This window comes from Penicillium angulare (assembly GCF_028827245.1).
Source record: "Penicillium angulare strain IBT 27051 chromosome Unknown utg000003l_segment0_segment0, whole genome shotgun sequence".
In the NCBI taxonomy this organism is placed as follows: Eukaryota; Fungi; Ascomycota; class Eurotiomycetes; order Eurotiales; family Aspergillaceae; genus Penicillium; species Penicillium angulare.
The window spans coordinates 3,687,731-3,709,968 of NW_026623162.1; the positions used below are offsets into that span (position 1 = coordinate 3,687,731).

Sequence of the window (22,238 nt, forward strand, 5' to 3'; positions counted from 1 at the left end):
CAATCACCATGCCTGCATGGGAATTCATTCAATGTTGACTTAATCCGTTCCATCCTTCTTGTTGGGCAACCCATACCCCGAAAGTAAGAACCTGTGTATACAACCATGTCTCCAAAGCATAGTGTTCCTCCCCGTCGTTTCCCGAGCCAGCCAGCTGGCCCGTTAACTCCATGCAAATATCCAAGCTATCCAGAATAGAGCTCTTCCGCACCAGAATTTCCAATCCCCCAGGCGACATGGTAGCAATGCGGCTCTTCTTTCTAGCTGTCCGATCGATCAAAAACAACATAAATTCCTCTTCATCTGTACCGGCATCCTTTCCGGATTCTCGCTTTTCACATTGGAAAATCATCCTTGAATCCGATTTACCCTCTTCATCTCGTAATGTAAAGCGATAGCATGCCTTGTCTGTTTTCATAGCTCCTTTGCTGGCCCGCCAGCTAGATCGCGCATCGCGAAAGTGTATAGTACTTGATGACGTTGAAGGAGTCTCGTCTGAACATGGACTGGAACTTGACGAGGACTGACACATGGCCGCGACGATATCTTTATGTGGAGCATTTGCATCTCCAACTTCGGATTTCGTAGATTGTTTGGACATGGCTGATTGGTTGATGATATAGTTTTCATTGCTGGTCGCATAGATATCACCCGTGCGGAGCTTTGGGCGTTGAACAAAATCTCGCGTCAACTTTGATTTCCGGAAGGGAGGTTGCCATATTTCTAAAACTGGAACTGGGCGAAAGTTTGGGGCGAGTTGTTGGATTTGTAGAAGGAGTTTAGGAGCAAGGCGAAGAGATGATTTAGGTGGCGGGTGGGCAATTTGGAAATTGGCTTGAATCTTTGTTCGACTGGGTCGAGATGATGGTCTGGCTTTTTATTAGTGTATCGTTATATTGTACACAAATCGACACAATTGAATGCACGGGTAGAGGGGCAGACGGATATTTTATCCACGGAGGTGGGTACATACCGTTCATCAGTTGCAGTGTCGCTGTCATATGTGTCTGAGGAGCTCATACTTGCGTCTGCCAGTGACGATCAGACCCGCTGATTAGGATCTGCTATGTATGATATATGATATACTCTGTCAAAGAGGCAAAAAGAAAAAGAAAGAATCGAACAGGGTGTTTAAATCTTAAATCCCACACGGTGATCAGGATGAAAATAAAATTTAAGCGGTTTTTTTCTGGCCCTCTCACCGACCTGAGGCATTCTGTGAATAAATAAGTAAACTAGCTCCATTCTAGTCTTGGCTACGATTTCGCCCCCGTACTCGTATCCATATTATGTCTCTGCCACGCACGAACCAGCATGTGGGGGCACACCCCTCGGGGCCATCTGTTTGGCCCGACCGTAGGCACGTACGTTAGAGATCCTTAAAACAAGGATGATCATTCTTAATCCATGCAGTTCGGATGACTAGCCCACATTAAGGAAGCAGTATGCCGGCGGAGTTGAAGTGCGACGGGGTGATTATTGGTCCATTTGGAAAGTTGTGAATCCCCGCGGCTCGGCTTTTGGTCGATTTGCTCGCAAGTTGCTCAGGCACCAACGAGGACCATACCCTTTGGAGCAATAAGAGCGATCCCGAACCTGGGGTGTTTGTGCGTCATTCCTGCACGGGAAATTGGGGCTACAGGCTACAATAAAAAAACCATGGGATGAGACTCATTCAGCCCTGGAAGCCCCTGTCACTGGTGTGTTTTATTGTTTTATCATTCCTTTACACTATCCTAAAGTTTATGCCATGATCGTCGTGATCCAATCTCAATCTCGCAGTTGGTCCGGAGTTTCTGCCGGGCCAGCGTGGCCTGCGCCTTGTGGTGTTGTGGAGCCGTCCGACTCGGCTGTGTCCTTTAAGAATGACCAATTGCGAACAGATATCCCGATTAGGCCATATGAATACGACGATCAGCTGAGAGCCTGGCCTTAAGGCTATAGAAACAAACAGAACCAGGGTTCACGATAAAATAGACAAAGATATGAGAGGTTTCAAATCTTCTTGGCAGGCTAGCAGCGGAGTAAGTCAAAACGCCCGTGTCCGGACGGAGCCGGACTGACTAGAAGGGGATTTTTTTAACGGATACGGACTCAGCTAGACACCTTTGTTCTCCGCTAGGTCCCTAGCCCTAGCGGTGTGAAAAGCGCCTTTTCTTCTCCGGCCTTGTTCTAAACCGAGCATGCGACCGGTGATAATCCCCCTGAGAGTCAGAATTTGGTTGACTAGCCACATCACTAGGAGGATCAACAGGTGAGCAGTTGAGATCACGTAAAAAGCGGGTGAATCCATAATCCTTCCGAATACCACAGCCGCATTTGTGAAGACGCCCTGTGAAGAAGAAAATCAGCCTTACCACAATTTCAAACGCATGCACCCCGTGTATAATTGTATACATAGATGGATCGTCTCCACGAGAGCAAAAGAAATTGTGTTGTTGGCCAGTAACCCACCCATGGAAAAATCAGCGACCATGCCGCCAAGCTAGGTTAAACTGTGGTTTTCGGCCCCAGGCCACCAAAGTATGACATATGCTAAGAATAGCGAAGCTCCACCAGAAAATTCCATAGCCCCAGGTTAGAAGACCGAGAAATTGGCTCGTGAACCCAATCGTATCTGCAGCCTTGTCTGTTAAGAACGTGCCTCGCTTATACGCCCCAAAACTGCCCTGAGCCGCCTCTCCAAGGACTTGTAGGGCAAACGCGCCCTGCCCCAATGGGCCACAGATGATCATATCCTGAAAGACTTTATCGGCGGCGGAGTGGACCTGGTTGAAATGCTGAAACATAATGATGACATTGAATCCTGTCGTAACTGCGAGCCCGATTCCGACTTCGAGATAGCTCACTATAATAACCGGGACTTGTAAGCGCGCACTGACGTGGTTTTGCCGACATATTGCTCCTCCGCCGGCAGCGGATGTCAATACGGCGACGAAAGGGAGAAGCACAACGGGCGGTAGCTTCTGGACCCCTGGCGCTTGAATTTTGAGTTGGATGTAAGGTATTCCGAGGGAAACGATGATTGCCATTGCGGTATCGGTCCACCAGAGGATATAGATCGCTAGTCCTGCGCGGTCGCCATACTGAAGAATGGCTAACTGAAGGATAGAGGTATAGGCGATGGGAGTGCATGAGAGGCAGGATGTCTCGATCAAGTTCGTACGGAGCTGATGTCGCACATCTTTTGGGTATAGGAGTATGCGCAGCAGGTAAAAGAATAGACACAACCCGAAAAGTACGATTGTGTAGATCCAGACAATCTTGGCCAGAGTCTGTAATCCATTAAATTGGTAGTGTAGCCGAGCGATAATGACACATATGATGCCAGTTCCTTGCGGAATGAGAAGCCATTGCGAGGTGAAGTTCCATATTGCAAGGGACAGCGGTCTGTCGGGAGGTTGCAGAGGTTGACGATCGGGGCGTGTCGACATCACAATGGAAAGGTAGTCATCTGTGGAGATGTGAGCGGGGAATTTCTTCCTCGTATTGCTTATTGTCTTTTTTGGCTTCTGAGTTTATTTAACTCCTGGGCTCGATCGTCCTTTTGACGTCATTCCATTGTATAAGTCCGAATTATGGATGGGTTGAACTGATCCATGGAAATCAAGCTGTACACGGTATAGAAGATATAGCCATATCAATTCAATGGAATAAATGGAGAAAGCTGCATCTAGGCCAAGTTCCGACCTGGTTGAACATCCTGATCGTGAAGACCATGATTTAGCGTGATTAGCGAACTTGGCAATGTCTCCGAGGGAGGACATAGGGAAAATTCTGCGATAGAAACACAAAAGAAGCTGCACGGGCATTGTCAATGATAAAATATATGAATTTTCAGGGTTTAGAGATGAGATGTTGCATCAACCTGCGTATTTCAATACATGTTCTGTAAACCAGGAATCCTGGGTAGATATGCAAAAACTCGCTTAAATGAAGAAAAAGAAATCGAACGCATTTGTCAGTAGAGGACTCATCGATTCAACATCATGATATGTTGATTTGGGCCCAGCCAAACAAATAGTGTCCTTTGCAAATCCAACGCCATTCCAAGGATAGGCTAACCGGCCCATCCTATCGTAAAACAATACTCCGATTTCATCACGGTCGTTTTGATAGTTTTTTTTCTCCTTTTTTCCATCAATGATTTGTAGAGGGGGTCACAGGTTCTTGAGCGTATGGGTAATGGTTGCTCGCAGTTTCTTCCATTTGATCTAATCGCGTTATCAGTTAGCGGGGAAACTAATCGAGTATGGAGTATCCACCATCTCAGCGCGATCGCAACATACATCGTGATTCCAGATCTCTTGCAGCACCCAGTGATTCTCGTTTCAGATGACCGTAGTTTCTCAAGCGTACCCCACGCATGTATGTACTTTGTTCGTATGTGGCATCGTAATTCCGAGGATCGTCACCCAGTGGGTTGTAGTGGCGGAAGAGAGCGGCACCGAGAGCTGTGATAGCGAGGCAGCCGACCAGGACAATCACAATGATTGCTGCTCGAGTAAGAGCCATGATGATATTGGGGAGTAAGACGACTGAGAACGAAATGCGGATTTGCCGGGAAAGGGCAGAGTTATCGTTCGTTGATGTCTCAGACGGACGACGGAGACTGAGTGGATCGTGCAATGTATGGGCAGATTATAGCGAGAGCATCTGGTCAGTGCATGATTTCGGGCCGTGCGTCGATCAAGCTGTAATGCTTTGTGTGAAAGATGACTCGAGAAAAAAGACGAAAGAGAAGAAGGGGAAAGAAAAGAAGAGCGAGATGAAAAAAAGCAAGAAGGTAGTAAGAAGTAATCGGGATTTGCGACAGATATGAAAAGAAAAAAAAATAGAAAAAGGAAAGGGCTTACGCCAGCAAAGAGGGGGCGATGGCTCATATTTTCAATCTGATCAGTTGTTTTATGTTTCATGCGCAGATCACATCATTGGTTGATCCGGATTTCTGGGCTCGTCGGTCCGACAGGCACAATCGCTTTGATTTGACCGGATTGATATGCTCGGTTGATTCCCCTCACTCCCTGCGCCACTGCGGATCAAGACGGATGTGACTAGATGCATGCTAAAAGATAATGCCCAACTACCCGGCGTGTGCGATATAACCACGCAGACATAAGTACACCATGTTCGTACTGCGAGAAGAGATAGGTACGGCTGCGGCATAAGTTTCAATCCGGTCTACATATTAAAAATAGCCATGCCGACGGAGAAAGTCCAGTCGGATTGAAGGTTTTCCGGTCGCTAGTCAAAGCTTGACATGGAGACAATCGCTGATTGGTCAAGTTTGAGTCAAAATGCGTATAATTGGGTTGCCTACAGTGGGGCATCCACACATTGCCCGGGAGATTCATCGAATTCGTCCATATATCGCTCTGACCAGATGCTCCACTCTTCTAAAAATACGAACATTACTTTTATGCAGCTTCCCTTTGATAGCGAGAGGCTGAAATATGTACTATAGAAAACTGGGGACATATAGGATATGAATTTACCCCCATTAACATCAGTTAAAATGTAGGGTTGAACTATTCCGGTCCTTCCTTGGCTAAGGGAAGCTGCGCATAATAGGCTAACAGTTTTTCAACCAATGCCTTCAGCGCCTTGATATCGTTGTCAGTCATCGCGCTCAAACAAGTACCGGTCCAGGATGTTCCTTTATCAAGCACCAATTCCCAAACCTCTTTTGTCTCAGAAGCCTGGGTCTCCAGAAATCGACCCACAAGCGCAGTAGCAAGTATCTGTGTCCAGGATGAACGGCTCCATAGGTCTTCTTTCTCGCAGGATAGTGATGTATACTCATATTCCATCTTAGCATGAATATCATTGATTTCTAGGCGCAAAAGGTGAAGGAGCTCCTCATTCCACTTCCAGTATCCCTCGAATTCCTGCAAATCTACGATCTGCCGCCACTGTTCGACTTTCAGACTTTTGTCCTCCTTTTGTTTCTTCACATTCAAATCATCATCATCATCATCAAAAAATGCAAATCCCATGTCTTGGTCGGATTCTAATTCTTCGGATTCAGAGCCATCTATACACGGAATAATATCCCAGTTAGAGGGTTGTTCACCCCCCGATGATGACTTTTCGTTGTTACATGTCGGTACTGCGACGAATGAACAAAACTTTCCTGAAACTTGAAAGCGTTCTCCAAGGTATTCGCATTCAGTCTGTATCAACTCCGGAACTCGGCTTTCGTGCTTTTCTTTGATCAATGTACCATCGAGGTCTTCAGCATAATGAACCCAACCATGACCTTCTTCAAGATCAACAATTACTTTCTTAGCTGCCAGCTGATGTATCGTTTTTCCACGTCCTACATTCTGGAGAGGAATCTTCTGTATCAGTGGGCCGTTTCGACTGTCTGCCTTGAGAGTAACATGATTGGGAAGGGAGCTCCCTTCGCTGGAAATCAGAACATATACAGAGGTGCGAAAAGATCGAAACAATGCAGGTAATTTAACAGGTGTGCAAAGCATAGATGGACGGGCGATCTTTGGCAGTGGCTGGCGCATATCCTCCACTGCGTCCTCTTCGTTGTAGGTCGGATCGAACAGGGGCATTGGCTCGATTGATGGCTGAGCAGAGGAGATTGAATCATCTTTGGGTACGTTCGCAATAGCAATATCATCGTTTGTCGCAAAATTGACGTCAAAATCCAGAGAGATATTTTCCATGCGTGGGGTTAAAGTGCCCCTCAGCATTCGGATGACCTTCTCATCTAGCGCCTCTGTATTCAGGACATGTTGAGAGAACCCATTGCCGGCTCGAGCGATACCATTAATGAGATGATGCGAGACGCCGCTATTTCCAATTCCAAGCGTGAAGAACCTTGCAGAAATGTTTTGTGTTGTCTTCCGAACGAGTTCGAATATATCGTAGTGATTATAGACCTCTCCATCGGTCAAGAGAAGAACCTCTAGAACTTTGTCTTTGTATCCGTTCTTCACTGCCAATTGAAGGGCGCTCAAGATTTCGGTCCCACCCATGTCAGCACCGATAGTTTTCACAAATTCAAGGGCTTCATGAGAACTCTCTTTATCATAAATTTTACTCTGGGTCCAGAGAGCACTCGGATTAAACCCGAATGAGACGATGTTGAAGGGTACCCCAAATGGAAGTGATTTGATGAATAGCTTGAGAGTCGATTTGAGAGTCGGGATTTGGTGCTCCATACTGCCGCTTCGATCAATGACAAACACAATCTCGGATGGGTCGGGCTGCAGTTTCATCTGAGGAATCAAAGATATCATCAATGCCTGTTGGTTTGGCAACGTCGGATGGGTTTCCAGCATGGCATAAGGCAATTTTTCATCATTCGAGGTAACTGTCAGAACAAAGTCTTCCTGAATGACAATGTTCTCACGTAGGTTCACAGACGCGTAATGCGGCTCAAAGGTTGATTCGTTCATGCCAGAAGTTCGACCCAGATCTACCTGGATTGGATGACTTGGCGATCGAACGCTGCGAATCTGATACCCCTCTGCCATCATAATGTCGACCGTAATGGTAGTTTTGACAAGGTCGCTTCCAGGCTCAATGTCAACAGTTCCATCCTTATGATAGCGTGGAGCGATCGTGAAAGGGACTGTGTATCGTGGCTCCATGTTGTTGAGATCATGCTTCAATTCCTCCATGAGAGAAATTTCGATAAGAACATTACCACCCGCTGGGACATTGCCGATGCGAGTCTTGAACATGTCTCTCACAGGCCAGGACTGCTCGAAAATCGCACCAGTGTGACCCTTCGCTTTAGCTTCCTGGTAGACCTTTTCGGCCTGTCGCTTTGGCTTGACCTCGCCATGAATGACATTGTCGCCAACCCGGCAAGAGAACCCGACAATGCTGGCATCCTCATAGAGAGGGAAATTATAAAATACTTCCGTGATCGGGTCAGTCTTAGACGGGTTGATGAATGTTTGGGTGAGGGTGGTCCGAGCAGTGGATAAAAGCACGGTCGCATGAACATCCAACCCGACTTGAGGGAGATGTTCCTTGGATGCACGGCTTGCGCCGGGGACGTGGTGAAAACAACCGTAGATAGACATTCTGTCTCTTCGTGATCACATTTGGACTTGTGATTTGACAAATGGATGGCATATCGACCGTCTTAAGTTCTCTGGGAGGCTGGGATAAATTTGCGGAGCCTCAAGACCCCTCAAGACCCCGCAGATCCCTGTCTGTGTCACCAGCCAATAAGCTGGGGCCAAGAGTGACCTCAAAACAAAACTTGAGCTTGGAGATAACGCACACACTTCTCGGGGCTATTTTTATTGGTCGAAATGGACCCAGTTTTTTGACGTGCATTCAATCTAATCCGAAATAGTTGCCCGCGATACCGGCCCCCGGCCCCGAATTCGAGTCATAACCGTTGCCAAGAGCTTTTGTGACAACAAGCGTTCCTTTTTGACTCATCGTGGCGTAAAACCGACCAATATATCCGTGGATAGGATCCAGAGACAGCAATTCAATACGAAATCAACTTGATTGTATGGTGTCCCCAGGTCTGGAACCGGGAAGAAATCCAACGGTAGTCCAGTGTGTGAACATCATATCAAATGATGTTATTGTCCATTAATTTTTGCAAGATGAGGAGGGACTTACATCGCCAGATTTCAAAATGAATGTTAGATGAGTTTACTGGGTAGGTACTAGATCGGTACAGCTCTGCTCCCCAATGGATTTTACGAATCAAGTCGCAAGAATGTGCAAGTCAAAATAATTCAAAAATATAATAAGAAGACCGGCGCAAAGCTAGTATTGTCAGGATTCCTTGCTATGTAGTATGCTTTGTTCAATTTCCCATTTCCCCTTACACGCGCGTTAGTAAAATGAAACGATATAATCATGCAAATTCGTTAATATTCGTTCAGGCTTTGAGTTTGGGCTTGCGGATCATGCAATAGAGCTGAATTGGTTCTAGTCAGTCGCCAAAAGCCGTTTGGGATCACGGAAAACTTACCTTGCAAATATCCTCGCCGTCTGCACATTTGATTTCCCCGGTAAGTTCGAATCCCATCCTTTCATAGATAGCAATATTAGGAGCTCCTTTGGAGCTTTCAAGATAGCAAGGGATCACTTCCTCGTCTGCTTTCTGAATAACAACATCCATCAGTCGCTTCCCCACGCCCATGCCTTGAGCCTGCGGACTGACGCCAAGCATGTTACAGAAGTAGTATCCATGGGGGTTGGTCCATTGCATCTTCTGCGCTTCGGTTTGCATGCTTTTCCAGATCCAGTACCGGCGGACATTCAAACCTCCGCGGCCTGCGAAACGGATATTATACATGAGCTGCCGGAAAGATAGGAGCCATTCCTGGGCCCAGACAGACCACGTTTGGTGGACAGGGTGGACCTCTGGGGAGGACCACCAACAGATACCAACGACAGATCCTGGTGGCAATGTGATTGGACGCTCAGTTTTACGTTCGCTTGCTGCACGGGTGACTTTTGCCACGTAAATCGGATAGCCGCAGCCAAGGCCAAACCTGAAATGGGCACCAAGGGAGGCTGCATTCCGCTGTACATTGAACTATTGGAGCCAATTGTTTAGTTTCTTTTCCTGGGCAGGTACATATAATGGAAGCGGTACCCCCAATGAACTATTGGGCGCTGTCGTTTTTGGAAGGTATGACTCGTACCTTGGATGGATCGTCAAATGCCCAACAAAAATAGGGATCGTCTGCGAAGGCTTTCTGAAGGCAGTCTACAGCACTGGGTATATCGGCCTCGGCCAATGGAATGACCTCGATTGACATCTTTCCACTGCTACTACGGTCTCGTAAATCAGGATCTTCGCTGATTTACAGTTCCGGTTTAGGTTTCCGCGTACTGGATCTACTGTCTCTGCCGATTGGGTGTGAAAGCGATATGGTATAAACGTGCGAATGAAGTAGTAGTGGATAGAAAGATAAAACCGCCATCTAAAGAGAATTGGAGTGGTGTGTTCACCAAACGCTGTGACTTTGAAGATAGTAGAGAGGAAGAGTGGATGTCTCTTATGACTGCCAAATGGCCCAGTAGTAGAATTGAATTGAGGTTGATATTTCGTAAATTGAAAGTGGAATCTGGTTTGAAAGAGAATCACCGGGAGAGGAAAGGAGGAGGGATCATATACCCTCTATGGTACTCCGCACACGCCTCTATCGCCCGTTCTTATCTTCAAACGCATCTAAATTGGAGCCGGACTAACCTATTTGGGCAGCTCCAACCGGCAGAAGTACGGGCAACATGCTAGAGAGAGAGAGTTACACAGATTACTGCCTGCACCCACGCTCAGTCCACATCCCAAGCGTAAGCAGCAGATCCCTGGCGAATCTAGTAGATCTGTATCGACAGGGATATGTACTATAGTATCCCATGATCATAACCTATAGATCAAAGGGTCTTGTAAACACGGCTCTCGCGCAAAACGCGGGGCGTTGTTACATCGAAGGTCTTGGATTGGTTGAAGTGGGGCTCACCTAATCGAGATCAGGCAGGTTGTTGCGGATACGAGCGGGCATTGGCTGTTAAAAGCGGAGAAAGTGGATACCGACATTGGGCTTATCATCCGTAATTGATGAATTTGTTTGTGAATCTCTCGGGATTCGGAAGCCAACCCTTAGGATCTTGATCATGGATCTTGATAGAGGGAACTTCCTGGTTCCTGACAAGTAGCGTATACCTTATTTAGACCTTTATTGAAAGTGGGACATTATCAGATCGCTAGTCGAGGGATGTGTAAGCCCCGCAGGACAGCCAGCAATGGTTGTATGGAGGACGCTCAGGCCGGACGGCCCCATCGGTGATAAGCCAAGCGCGTGACCAAGCACGGTCATTCACCCAACGCTTCACGCAGATGATATCCAAAGAATGCATCCAACCATACATTATGAGTTGTCACGAAAGCACTTAGGAGGATATTTGGGAGGGAGTGCCCGAAGTCTGGTCATAAAATGCAATAAGTGTGCCAAATGCAACGCAGCCTGATTAACGTGCCAAAATCGAAACAACTGCTTGAATTAGGCATGAGTCGCATGACCGCTTGTGAGTTTCCACTTTGTAAAGGAAGTTTCTTGTACTTACAGACTACTCATTTGTCAGTGAAACTGAAGCCTCTTGGTGTTCATGCTAAATGTCCATGCAGCGATATGACGAGAGATTCATGTTGGTTTGATTGATTGCTTTGAATTAGGATTAAGCTTACCTTCCATGTCCTCCTTTTCAATTTGGAAGCTTTCAGAAGCGGACAGTCAAATTGTGTACTATATTCTTAGGATGGTTATATGCCCAGGAGAACTCTACAATGTGCGTGATACCAAAGAGCATAAAGCTGAGCGTAGAGGGCTTTGTGTACTTGAGGCTATACGTATGGCCCTTGTGTAAGGATCAACTACCTATGAGAAATCTCTTCCCCGTTGGGAGTTTATGGGAGGAAAAATTCAGACTCGGAGGAGTCGAGATCTGGTATTTCATTCGTCTGACTGCGGTGCCTGGAAACACTTGACTTGAAGAATTTGAATACCTAGTACTCCTATTGCGCATGAATCTGAACTTGAATCATAATAAAGAAGCAAAAGGATTGGAAGCATTGGAGGTTGACTAATGGATAGTGACATGGCCATACTTGAGAGACTGCATGCATTCTGAATCTATATTTGCGAGAGAACTTGAAACTATTGCGATGAGTCTGCTTAAAGTCATGACTGAAAAGGCCACGGTGAATATACTATGAGTTCCTCTTTTACTCATGACTAAGGAAACAGACTTGAGGGCTCATCCATGGTGAAAAGTTAAGAGCTTGAAAATCTTGACAATAACTCTCGTCCAAGTAAGTTGTGGAGTATGTCTCATGTCCTGTTTCAGCTTATTCGAATATTCGAATACCAGAGAAGCACCAAGTATTGTAGCTTCTGCCTCGGGGCTTGAAATGTGCATTGAAGATCAATCCACCTCCGATTTAGCTTAGAATACCCGGTTCAATCCACTTAACAAGTCCACTTTACCCCGCCCCTACCATGCTAGGAAGACATAGTATCGAGACAATAAGTGATGTGGCTTGTACCTGTGGCGTTTGTTGGACAGCTTCACATGGGAACCTCATAATTTCGATAATTGACTCCAGATCGACATTCTCAAGAATGCTGCAGAACCTTACTCTACCCCCGCAACTCAAACTCGTGACCCCCTGAATCCCCCTGATTTCGCCATATGCCACGTTAATGAGCAAGGGGTTCTAACGCTCTGAACTATACGCTCGGTACTATGTATAAATCGATCGTGAATCTAAACCATATTTATGTTTTCCTTCATTGTGGCCCGGCTACGTTGTATACTATGCAGCAAATAGTGGGGGATATCATCGTAGTCAAATTGGAATCATATGTCGCATAAGCGATGTACATGAAATGGAGTCCGCCCGGCGGAATTAACTATTCTTCCTCCTCATATTATGAACGTAGGGTTTCGCGGGAGGTGCTTAGCAGCAGCACTCGCAGCACTCGAAGCAGCAGAGACCAGCACAGCTAAAGAAAACGGTCAAGTCAGTAATGAGGTCGATTGAAATATAATAGTCTTTCATCAAGTCGATCAAAGGTCTACTCACACTCCGCAGCAAACATCCTCACCCTCACCACCTCCACGCACGTGAACATCCATGGCCTCGGGGGTCTATAATTTTCAGTTTAGCAATGTGATCGACTAGTTTCCATGTATTTCTGATGTGAATCCTAATATTCGAAGGGGAAACATACAGGCTGCTGGGTAACAGTCTCGTTCATGCCAGCGGGGCTGTTGGGCTGCTGCATCTGGACGGTGTTGGCATCCCACTTGTTCTCAGTGGCCTCAGCACCGGAGAACCAGCTCTTAATAGCGTCGAACATGATGAATATTGTAAATTGGGGAGGGTATAAAACGAGAGAAGTCGAGAAGTATAAGTTTGAGATATAATCTTGGCAGCCAAGAGAAAATGGAGAAACCCCCTTTTTAAGTAGAATCTTGTTTCTGGGCCCGTGCTCTGCCCTGGGCCAGTGGAGCTTATCACCTGATTCTCCACCACGTGTGCCGAACCCCGGAGGGATTGGTTCAACTTTTTTCCCTCGCTTGCCAGCCTTTCTGCTGTTTCGTGTGGCTGAGTTCGTTCTATATAAAGCACAGCCTGGCTGGCTGGCTGAATCTGACTGAATGGGGATCCTTTCACAGCCTCATTGTTTGGAATGGAACTCAGCCTTTCAGTTTTGGCTTGTCGTACCGACTCGCTAATTTTCTTCACGGCCTGACTGCCCGGACTTAGGGATACGTCAATGGTGTTCTACACTCTACGCAGTACTGTGCCAAACAAGTTTATAGCGCTGCCTAAATTAAAAGCCATCGCAATCCTACCTCGGAATCGGGCTGGATATCTCATTACCGAGCCCGGAATCTGATCTTAGTGGTTCTGCGACACGTCATGTGGCGCCACGACAAAACCCTTGGCAGTGCTTAGCGTACCCCTCGGGTAGGGCTGTAAGATTGGAGCTTCTAGATTCGCTTGGCTAATCCACCAGCTGAGGTCATACGGAAATTTCCGATCGTTTGAGTACACAAAGACCTACTGGTAGATTGCATTGAATACCCGAAGAATTTCCTGATCTTCTTGTCTTCTTGAAAAATCGATGTCTTTATTCACCCGGACGGTACAGGTCTCAATGTATGGTAGTGCGACGATCCTAATGAAAAGATAGCGGCGGTGAGAAATCAAAGAATTTTCACGCTCGTGCTGGAAACTGGGTCATTCTATTTTCCTATTCAGGTGAAAGACAACTTGGCGACCATTTTTGTTACTCAAAAACCTTGGAATCAAAACTATGGATTAAGCATTTTCAAATTGCTAACCTGTGAGGTCATCTTCCGAGGCCATGTAAGCCTACGTTCAATGGGTATATCTTCCTATCTTCCTATCTTCCTATCTGGCTAGCGTTGTCCCTTTGGGTAAAAACCATCGCCTCACGATTACAAGACCAATCGGGCGAGACAGAAGAAAGGCCTATGTCATGCCAATCAATACTCAACACATATCTAATCGTCACCGCCAAATCCCCTTGAAATATACGTGATATCGGTTTTTTCTCCACTCAACTGTCGCTCGGGTTCCAGCTTCTCTGAAGTTGACCATTTCTGGTCAATGAGTAAGATGTCGCACATTTCCCTAGAAGATCCACATTCTTCCTTTCTGATTCTTGAAAGAAAGGAAATGAATAGAGTACAACTTGCTAACATCATTGACGAATACTTCTTCCATCTGAGTCAGTCGCCAATGATTTACTATAGCGTGCCGACAGTCTCTAATAAACCACTTGCTGGTTAGTTTATAAAAATGACATTCCAGATGAATAGGCTAATTTTTAAGAACTTGAAGAGATCCATAGATCAGTCTCAGAATAGGTTTGGAGATGGGATACTATGTGGAAGCCTAGTGGCTGAGTAGCAATCTGGAAAGCTGGAAACCATGTCCAATTTGATCGTCGTTGACTTGAATCCTAAATCGGGCATATTTTGGTGCTAGTCTAGCCCCAGTGGCCTAGCCTGGCAGCATTAAAGATGACACATCCCAAAGAATGTTGTACATAAGAAAGAAACCTCACGCTTAAATCTTTCCTAGCTACAACTATCTTACACAAAAGAGCTTGCCCCTTTTCACCCCCGATTTTGCCTATCCAGTTTTGTGCGATGCACACAAATTGTAAAATGTCTTGGCGAATATTACGTCAGAAATCTCGGGGCGGAGGAACGGAGGGTCGGAGGATCGAGAATGTTTTAAACCCCGTGTTAACCTTTTGACCTTGACAAACCACGATGTATCTCTCACAATAATCAAATGAAAGAATGCGACGAGTTTAACGATAGTATTCATTTGCAAAATATCGTTTTAATTGCTGCCTAATGACGGAGCCAAGAAATCTTCCGCCGAGTCGGCGACGAGATAAACCACAGCTGTCATGCAATTTATGCCGGAGAAGAAAGTATGGACCTGCTTTTCACTGATTTAGCAAGCTGTTCTTGTGAACTAAATCCTCAATAGACTAAAATGCGACCGAAACCAACCATGTGGATCCTGTCGTCACAGAGGACTGTCCCTCTCTTGCACATATCCTCAGTCTACTACGAGTGAGACGAGACACATTGCCAAGCATTCTCGGCAAATATCCAGCTCAGGCCTAACAGAACGAATTGGGCAACTTGAGAAGCTTATTTCGTCCCTCGTGGGCGATGATGCTCGCCGGAAGGCGCCCAGCCAAGTTGATATTTCCTACCCATCTGGGCCTGGACCAACCAAGGACCCACAGCCAGTCAAACCGGAGAATGCGAATGACCCGTCGGATTCATTCGGCCATATATCCCTTCGTGATAGCAAAACCACCTATGTCCAAGACACGCATTGGACTGCAATCTTAGATGGGGTAGGTCAACCAGAATTGATGGTCTTGTAGTCTCTAACTTCGTTCGCTTATAGATCACAGAACTCAGAAATTCAGTACAAAATGAGACAACAAGCGCGCAATGCCAGCCTGTATCATCTTCACGCTCCCCGAGTATGATGTTCCCTAGCTGCAAGTCAGCAACTCGTGAAGAGATTCTAAGCGGACTCCCTCCACGAGAACTTTGTGACAGGCTTGTTGCCGACTATTTCACTAACTCGTCACTTCCCTGTATGTCTTTACTGCTCTATATAAATCTTTGGGGCTTGTTCTGAGTTTCAATTCTGACTAAATTTTCTAGTAATACACGGGCCATCATTCCTGAGACGGGTAAGAAACATCCATTTATACGCTTCAAATCCCAGCACATGGGTATTAACTTGACATACAGTATGAAGCATTCTGGGAAAACCCACACGAGACACATATGATGTGGATTGGAAAGTTATATGGCGTACTCTCCGTGCCTTTGATTTTTCAGCGACATGACGATCCCACATTTCAAAGCAAGATCGAGGAATTCGACCACAAGATAAATCAATGTTTGATCGCTGGCAGATACCAAGATTGCCCACCCGATACAATCGAGACTCTCTGTTGCACTCTCAACACACAGTTCTTCCAATCGGGTGATGGGGAGATGAGCAGTATGGTAATTATGGGTGTTCTTGCGCGCATGGCTCAACGAATGGGATACCATCGTGATGCGTCTCACTTCCCCCATATCTCGCCTTTTCATGGCGAAATGAGAAGAAGGGTTTGGACAGTGATCACCGATCTCGATACACTGCTTTCAACATCAGCCGGGCTTCCACGTTTATTGCGTGAATTCCAGTCAGATACAGCATCTCCTAGGAACCTTTTAGATGAAGACTTTGACGAGGACTCACCAGAGCTACCCCCAGCACGCCCGGATTCATTCCAAACACCCTGTCAATGGCTTGTAGCCAAGAACAAAGTCACGTCGATACTAGGCATCGTGACAGACTTCGCAACATCCATCCGGCGGCCGACTTACGTAGAAGTCATGCGCCTAGACAAAATACTTCATGAAACATACTTGGCTAGCCCAAGCAATCTACTCGAGAGACCTTTGAGTAAATCTCTTCTGGACAACTCGGAAACGATTCTTCATCGGTACCAGCTTCTCCTCTTGGTCGCAAAGGCGAGATGCGTTTTGCATTACCGGTATCTGGCACCCGCGAGAAACGATGAACGATATGCGTACTCGCGCAGCAGCTGCATTGAAGCATCTTTAAAAATCTTGGAGTCTTATCATCTAATACATCGAGAATCGAGATCTGGTGGACGTCTCTATCGCGAGAGATGGAAATGCAAATCTCCCTTGCTGATTGGGATGACTATGCTAGGAACGACCTTGCTCTGTCTGGAGTTGAATTATGAGCTTTCAATCAATCCAGCGACCAATCAAAAACACCAAACACTTCCAGAATCTTTGAAATATCAGCTGATTGAAGCGCTTAAAATATCCTACGCTATTTGGACCGAAGATAAAGGTTCATTCCCAAAATCTCTACAAACAATGCAAGCCGTCGAGCTGGTCTTCAAAAAACTTGCAATACAGCACCATGATATCTCTTCAAGCTTATCTCCTGGGAGGACTCACTCATCAAATGACTGCTCTACTGATGATCTAACCATTGGTACGTTTGGTGTACTCTTGATGCTTTTAAAAGAAGCTGTTACCAGTGGCAAGTAAATATCAACTAATAACTAAGATCTTATAGACTTCTTTCCTGGTGCGCCTCCATCCTCATGGCCTGCACTCGATGGCGCAATGTTCTTAGACCAAGCGATGAACTTGCCCCATGCCCAGGCGCTTGATTTGAATTCGCCGGCACCATCATTTCATATTGCGCCCGAACTATTGGACCTGGTAAGTGGAGTTGATTCAGCCGTGAGGGAATCTTCACTAATAATATTCTAGACGAATACTATGGACGAGATGCTGGGAATATCAATGAATTATCCTCGAATGCCCGACTTTTAATAAAGCGAACATTCTATCACCCCTCAATTCCTACCCAGTCGTTTAGTTCCAAATGCACATAATGCAAGTAATGTAACTTATGAATACAATCTTTAGTAATTGATGATCATTTCTATTCTAAAGATATTTTATACCACCGACCAAGTCTTTAACGCCGTTAACATGCCACATCTAGTTCATCGTCCCATGAAGCTCAGAAATTCTAAGCCGAAGCACAGTGACCGCCGTCCACACGAAGATCAGCACCAGTCATCCACGCACTAGCTTCCGTAAGCATGTAGATGGTAGGGCCCTTAAAGTCCTCTGGGGCACCCAGGCGACCAAGAAGAGCACCACGCATCCAAGTCTCCTCAACTTCAGGCTTCTCCCGAAGCAAAGCATCTGTCATGGCAGTGCGAATGTACTATTTCCAACTGTCAGCCATAGCCATTTAGTTTTGAAGAGATTCATCTATACGTACCCCAGCTGAAAGTGTGTTAACACGAATGTTGTGCTGGCCCCATTCTTGGGCAACGGATCGGCACATCTGATGAACAGCAGCCTTAGATGAGTTATAAGCAGTGCAAGTCAAGCCCTGCAAATAGTCATATTAGCATTTTCTCTTACAAGAGTGATTCGGTGAGACAAACCCGGTTGGCAATCTGGCCAGACATCGAGGCAATCATCACAATACTTCCAGGGGTCTTCTGGTCAACTATGATCCGCGAGAAGTGCTTAGCAGGAATAAACGTTCCAAGAACATTGACATCCAGCATCTTACGATACCCATCAACAGGGTAGTCAAGGGCCGGGACCATTTGCTGGATTCCGGCACAGGTAATAAGTCCACGAAGGGGCATGTTGCGGGCCTTGCTGTCCTTGGCGATTTTCTCTAGAAGTTTCTCGGTAGCTTCCTCGTCGGTGATATCACACTTGTTGTAGGTTGCTTGCAGGCCCTTTGACTTAGCCAGTCTCTGAACGGTGATCCACTCCTCTGCGCTGGGTTCAGGCAGGAGATCCATGCATGCGACGTCGCCACCGGCTTCGAGAACGGCGATTGTCAGGGTCATTCCTAGACCACGGCCGCCGCCGGTGATTGCGATTGTGCGACCTGCGAGAGAGAAGAGTTCATTGGTAGGGGCGAATGCGGCTGGTGTTTGGTTTGATTCAGGGACGACTGGAGGCAAGGTGTGGTCGAGGGTAACTGAAGGAGCCATTTTGAAGATTATCTTATGTTTTTATTGGGAGGAGAAGAAACGGATTTTGGAGCTCTTAGGAAATTTGTTAGAATTGGGAGAATATTATTATGTGGGTGTACGCTTCATATAAGAGGAATTCCTGGATTGCGTTAGGCCTCGCAGTCAGCTCTGGGATTTAGCAATTAGATAGAACCCAGTAGGGAAATTTCGAGCACATGGGAACCACAGTGGAACATAGAAGACAAATAATGTTTCGCAGCTACTTTTTGGCTGCATTTCCCGCGGCTCTTTTTCCGGTCCCAACTAATCAGGCCGATAAACAGAGGCACCGGACCGAGCGAGCTTGTTCAATGATGCGTCTGACCTGCAGTAGACGGTGCAAATGGCTACTATATTTGGTAAGTGTGTGACGTGGAGTTGAAAACCGCGGGGAGTTGGGGTAGCAAGACTGGGGAATGAAATTGTTGCTGTCATGACGCGTGGGTAAGGCGGGTAGATGTGTACCTGAGCAAAGTCACTAAAGCCAAAGAGATGTGGACGTGGCGGCGCTTAGAATTTACCGGTTAGGTAATATTCCTAATGTGGTATGGTTTGCCGCTTCGCCATGAGGCTTTCATCATTTAGCCGATGGCTACTCGGTGTTGACGGACTTGGCATGACCCACCACCTTCTCTTCGGCCCAGGCACGCGTGTCTTATATCCTAGGCTCTACGGGAGATGAGGAATTCCTCAAAAAAACATCAGTAGCGTAGCCTAATCAGATGTAGGACTATATGTGAAAATGGACACTTAGGCTTAGCTCAAGGGTCTTCATGCAGTCTAACTTGATTGAATCAATACCGGTTGGTCTATATTAACGTAGAACACGTTTGTTTGCTGTGTTTTTGTGTTCATCCCCGCAATACGGAACTGGGTCGTAATCGAGACACGATATCGTTTCTGGGGCATTTAACATTCCCCGGGTCCTTCCTTACGCCATGGTTTGTGGCGCCACCGATTTGCGGAGGTTAGCCTGGTCCGAAACATCAATCACTTATATAAAGGATAGATCCCATTTCCATGGAAGTTACTCCTGTTTGGTATTTACTACATTATATGAAATAATTTTTTGGCACATTTGTTACTTGGTGACTTGTTAAGGGCTGCTTTCTCTGAACTCGCCATGTCCTTCCTCACAGGGTGGCATTTGCAATGGGCTATCACAGCCACTGCCGGCAGTGGCTTCCTACTGTGAGTGAAGACTAATATGTCTACATATAGCCATTATGCTAACTTATCGCTTCCTGATAGTTTCGGTTATGACCAAGGTGTTATGTCTGGTCTGCTGACAGGCGATGCCTTCACTGCGAGATTCCCTGAGATTGACACCACGTCAAAGGGCCATGGAAGTTCATCCCTTCAAGGAACAGTGTAAGTACTTCTTTCACGCATATAATTGAATAAATCTAACTTCTTTCCCTTTCACAATAGAGTCGCTATCTACGAAATCGTACGTTGCAGCCAGCCATTTTTGAACTTAAATCAAACTAACACCAGCAGGGTTGTTTCTTGGGTGCCATCATCTCATTATTTTCTGGTGAAAAACTTGGTCGACGAAAATGCATATTGGCAGGATGCGTTATCCTGGGCATCGGTGCTGCTCTTCAATGCAGCGCTTACGGAATTCCTCAATTGATTGTCGGACGTATCATTGCTGGCGTTGGCAACGGTCTCAACACAAGTGCGATTCGTATGACATCCCTCATAAATCTCCTCTTTGTGATTCTACTGACTAGTCAAATAGCTGTCTGGCATTCGGAGTTGAGCAAAGCTGCGAGCCGTGGTAAAGGGGTACGTCAAGCTCATAATAACTTATGTCTAGTCCAAACACTGAATTTTGTATAGTTAGCTATTGAACTGGGAATCAATATCTTTGGTGTGATGATGTCCTACTGGATCGGTATTTTCCATTGTCATTACTCACCTGGGATACGTGTTAACTTCACAACTCATAGACTACGGCTTTTCATTTGTTGAGAGCGAGGTTCAATTTCGCTTCCCAATTGCCTTACAGATTCTTTTTGCGATAGTCACCTTTTTTGGTGCTCTCTTCCTTCCCGAGTCTCCTCGTTGGGTATGATACCTTGTTGATTTTCGCCATTTCCCGGACCTATACTAATACTACGGCAGCTCATCAAACACGGTGAAGAAGATAAGGCTCGTCATATCATTTGGAGACTTCAAGATAACGCCGAGGAAATCGATACCAGCGATTCTGTTGTTGCCATTGATGTGCGCGAAATATCGCAAGCTATTAGAGAAGAGACGGAGGCTTCAGCTGAAGGATCCTTCAAGCTCATCTTCCAAAATGGCGACCAGAAATTCCTGTATCGGACACTTCTCGGTATGGGTGGACAAATGATGCAACAAATCTCAGGCATTAACTTAATTACCTACGTCAGTCAACACTGCCATTATAGAGGGATCGCTAGCTAACGTTCAATTAGTATGCTACTGAGATCTTCGAAGAGTCCGTGGGAATGGACCATAACCTGGCTTTACTTATGTCGGGATTTAATGGAATCGCTTACTTTTTCTCTGCCTTGGTTCCCATCTGGGTTATCGACCGGTATGAATATTTTGATCAATTTTATTGATGAGATTGGACTAACGGGAAGTAGGCTTGGTCGGCGCAAACTTATGATGTTCGCCGTAGTCGGACAGGGCTGTTGTATGGCTATCCTGGCAGGCACTGTCTGGAATGGTGGCCACGCTGCAGGTGTTGTCGCGACAATGATGTTGTTTTTGTTCAATTTCTTTTTTGGAGTTGGTCTCCTTGCTATTCCTTGGCTTTGTAGGTGATCCCATGAGAATCGTTTTGCGGGTTGAGAAGCTATAGTACTGACTGGGATATACTAGTACCTGCTGAATACGCGCCCCTGGCTATCCGAACTCAAGCCGCTGCTCTTGCGACCGCTACCAACTGTATGTTGAAACCTACTCTGCCAGATATAGCCATATTGATTTACCATTCCTAGGGATCTGCACCTTCTTGGTCGTTGAGATCACCCCCGTCAGCATTGCGAATATTGGATATCGCACTTACATCTATTTTGCTAGTAAGCTCATCCTCACATTCAAGCTTCGATTTGACGCTGGTAGTGTATTCACTGACATCGCCTTGCAGTTTTCAACTTCTGCTTTCTCCCTCTCATTTATTTCTTCTACCCCGAGACGCGCAATCTCACTCTGGAACAGATCGACAAACTCTTCACTGGAGGAAAAGTCAACCTCTACTGGCAATCTTCTATGGGTATGGCTGGAGATGTGGATTCTCGAATTACCCAAGGAAAGGAAGTGGAAGCAGCAGCTTCTGATGCTCAACATGTTGAGTAATTTGTATATATTGATGAATTGGTTTTGGAGGATACCCGTAACAAGTTTTGTGAAATATTATTTTGAATATACTTTTGAAGTTTTCCTCTATACAATCTCAAATGAATCCATTCATGTATCTCAGAGATACTTTGAAGGTTCCTGCCGTGTTTCTGCACCCTTTTTGCCGGAGGGCCTCTTGGCCTCTCGGGCAGTCCCCGCGATGATCGATCCCCACAGAAACCCGGTTCGGCA

At 46.1% G+C, this 22,238-nt stretch overlaps 9 protein-coding genes across 9 annotated transcripts; 2 read left to right on the forward strand and 7 right to left on the reverse strand.

The window, feature by feature from the left end:
• Positions 1–28: 28 nt before the first annotated feature.
• N7478_003516 (uncharacterized protein) lies at positions 29–1,020 on the reverse strand (the record flags this gene model as incomplete). The annotated part of the gene is made up of 2 exons (XM_056919730.1): positions 29–869; positions 974–1,020. 2 exons carry the CDS (start codon positions 1,018–1,020, stop codon positions 29–31), a joined length of 888 nt encoding a protein of 295 aa, XP_056782888.1.
• Positions 1,021–2,098: 1,078 nt separating this feature from the next.
• On the reverse strand, positions 2,099–3,434 carry N7478_003517 (putative malic acid transport protein; the record flags this gene model as incomplete). Its single annotated transcript, XM_056919731.1, has 2 exons — positions 2,099–2,332; positions 2,520–3,434. The coding sequence occupies 2 exons, from the start codon at positions 3,432–3,434 to the stop codon at positions 2,099–2,101; spliced, it is 1,149 nt and encodes a 382-aa protein (XP_056782889.1).
• A 706-nt stretch (positions 3,435–4,140) lies between these two features.
• Positions 4,141–4,515, reverse strand: N7478_003518 (uncharacterized protein; the record flags this gene model as incomplete). The annotated part of the gene is made up of 2 exons (XM_056919732.1): positions 4,141–4,214; positions 4,290–4,515. 2 exons carry the CDS (start codon positions 4,513–4,515, stop codon positions 4,141–4,143), a joined length of 300 nt encoding a protein of 99 aa, XP_056782890.1.
• A 1,013-nt stretch (positions 4,516–5,528) lies between these two features.
• N7478_003519 (VIT and vWA domain-containing protein) lies at positions 5,529–8,051 on the reverse strand (the record flags this gene model as incomplete). The annotated part of the gene is made up of 1 exon (XM_056919733.1): positions 5,529–8,051. The coding sequence occupies one exon, from the start codon at positions 8,049–8,051 to the stop codon at positions 5,529–5,531; it is 2,523 nt and encodes an 840-aa protein (XP_056782891.1).
• An 821-nt stretch (positions 8,052–8,872) lies between these two features.
• Positions 8,873–9,761, reverse strand: N7478_003520 (GNAT family N-acetyltransferase; the record flags this gene model as incomplete). Its single annotated transcript, XM_056919734.1, has 3 exons — positions 8,873–8,911; positions 8,966–9,535; positions 9,645–9,761. 3 exons carry the CDS (start codon positions 9,759–9,761, stop codon positions 8,873–8,875), a joined length of 726 nt encoding a protein of 241 aa, XP_056782892.1.
• A 2,702-nt stretch (positions 9,762–12,463) lies between these two features.
• Positions 12,464–12,866, reverse strand: N7478_003521 (uncharacterized protein; the record flags this gene model as incomplete). The annotated part of the gene is made up of 3 exons (XM_056919735.1): positions 12,464–12,509; positions 12,590–12,654; positions 12,738–12,866. 3 exons carry the CDS (start codon positions 12,864–12,866, stop codon positions 12,464–12,466), a joined length of 240 nt encoding a protein of 79 aa, XP_056782893.1.
• Positions 12,867–14,904: 2,038 nt separating this feature from the next.
• N7478_003522 (uncharacterized protein) lies at positions 14,905–17,451 on the forward strand (the record flags this gene model as incomplete). The annotated part of the gene is made up of 7 exons (XM_056919736.1): positions 14,905–14,984; positions 15,044–15,422; positions 15,476–15,671; positions 15,742–15,770; positions 15,832–17,104; positions 17,189–17,337; positions 17,389–17,451. The coding sequence occupies 7 exons, from the start codon at positions 14,905–14,907 to the stop codon at positions 17,449–17,451; spliced, it is 2,169 nt and encodes a 722-aa protein (XP_056782894.1).
• A 202-nt stretch (positions 17,452–17,653) lies between these two features.
• On the reverse strand, positions 17,654–18,647 carry N7478_003523 (oxidoreductase, short chain dehydrogenase/reductase family; the record flags this gene model as incomplete). The annotated part of the gene is made up of 3 exons (XM_056919737.1): positions 17,654–17,854; positions 17,912–18,025; positions 18,081–18,647. The coding sequence occupies 3 exons, from the start codon at positions 18,645–18,647 to the stop codon at positions 17,654–17,656; spliced, it is 882 nt and encodes a 293-aa protein (XP_056782895.1).
• Positions 18,648–19,791: 1,144 nt separating this feature from the next.
• Positions 19,792–22,004, forward strand: N7478_003524 (uncharacterized protein; the record flags this gene model as incomplete). The annotated part of the gene is made up of 13 exons (XM_056919738.1): positions 19,792–19,859; positions 19,920–20,039; positions 20,100–20,118; positions 20,169–20,358; positions 20,413–20,459; positions 20,514–20,568; positions 20,624–20,742; positions 20,799–21,065; positions 21,116–21,237; positions 21,290–21,462; positions 21,528–21,593; positions 21,647–21,727; positions 21,796–22,004. The coding sequence occupies 13 exons, from the start codon at positions 19,792–19,794 to the stop codon at positions 22,002–22,004; spliced, it is 1,536 nt and encodes a 511-aa protein (XP_056782896.1).
• Between the last annotated feature and the right edge of the window lie 234 nt (positions 22,005–22,238).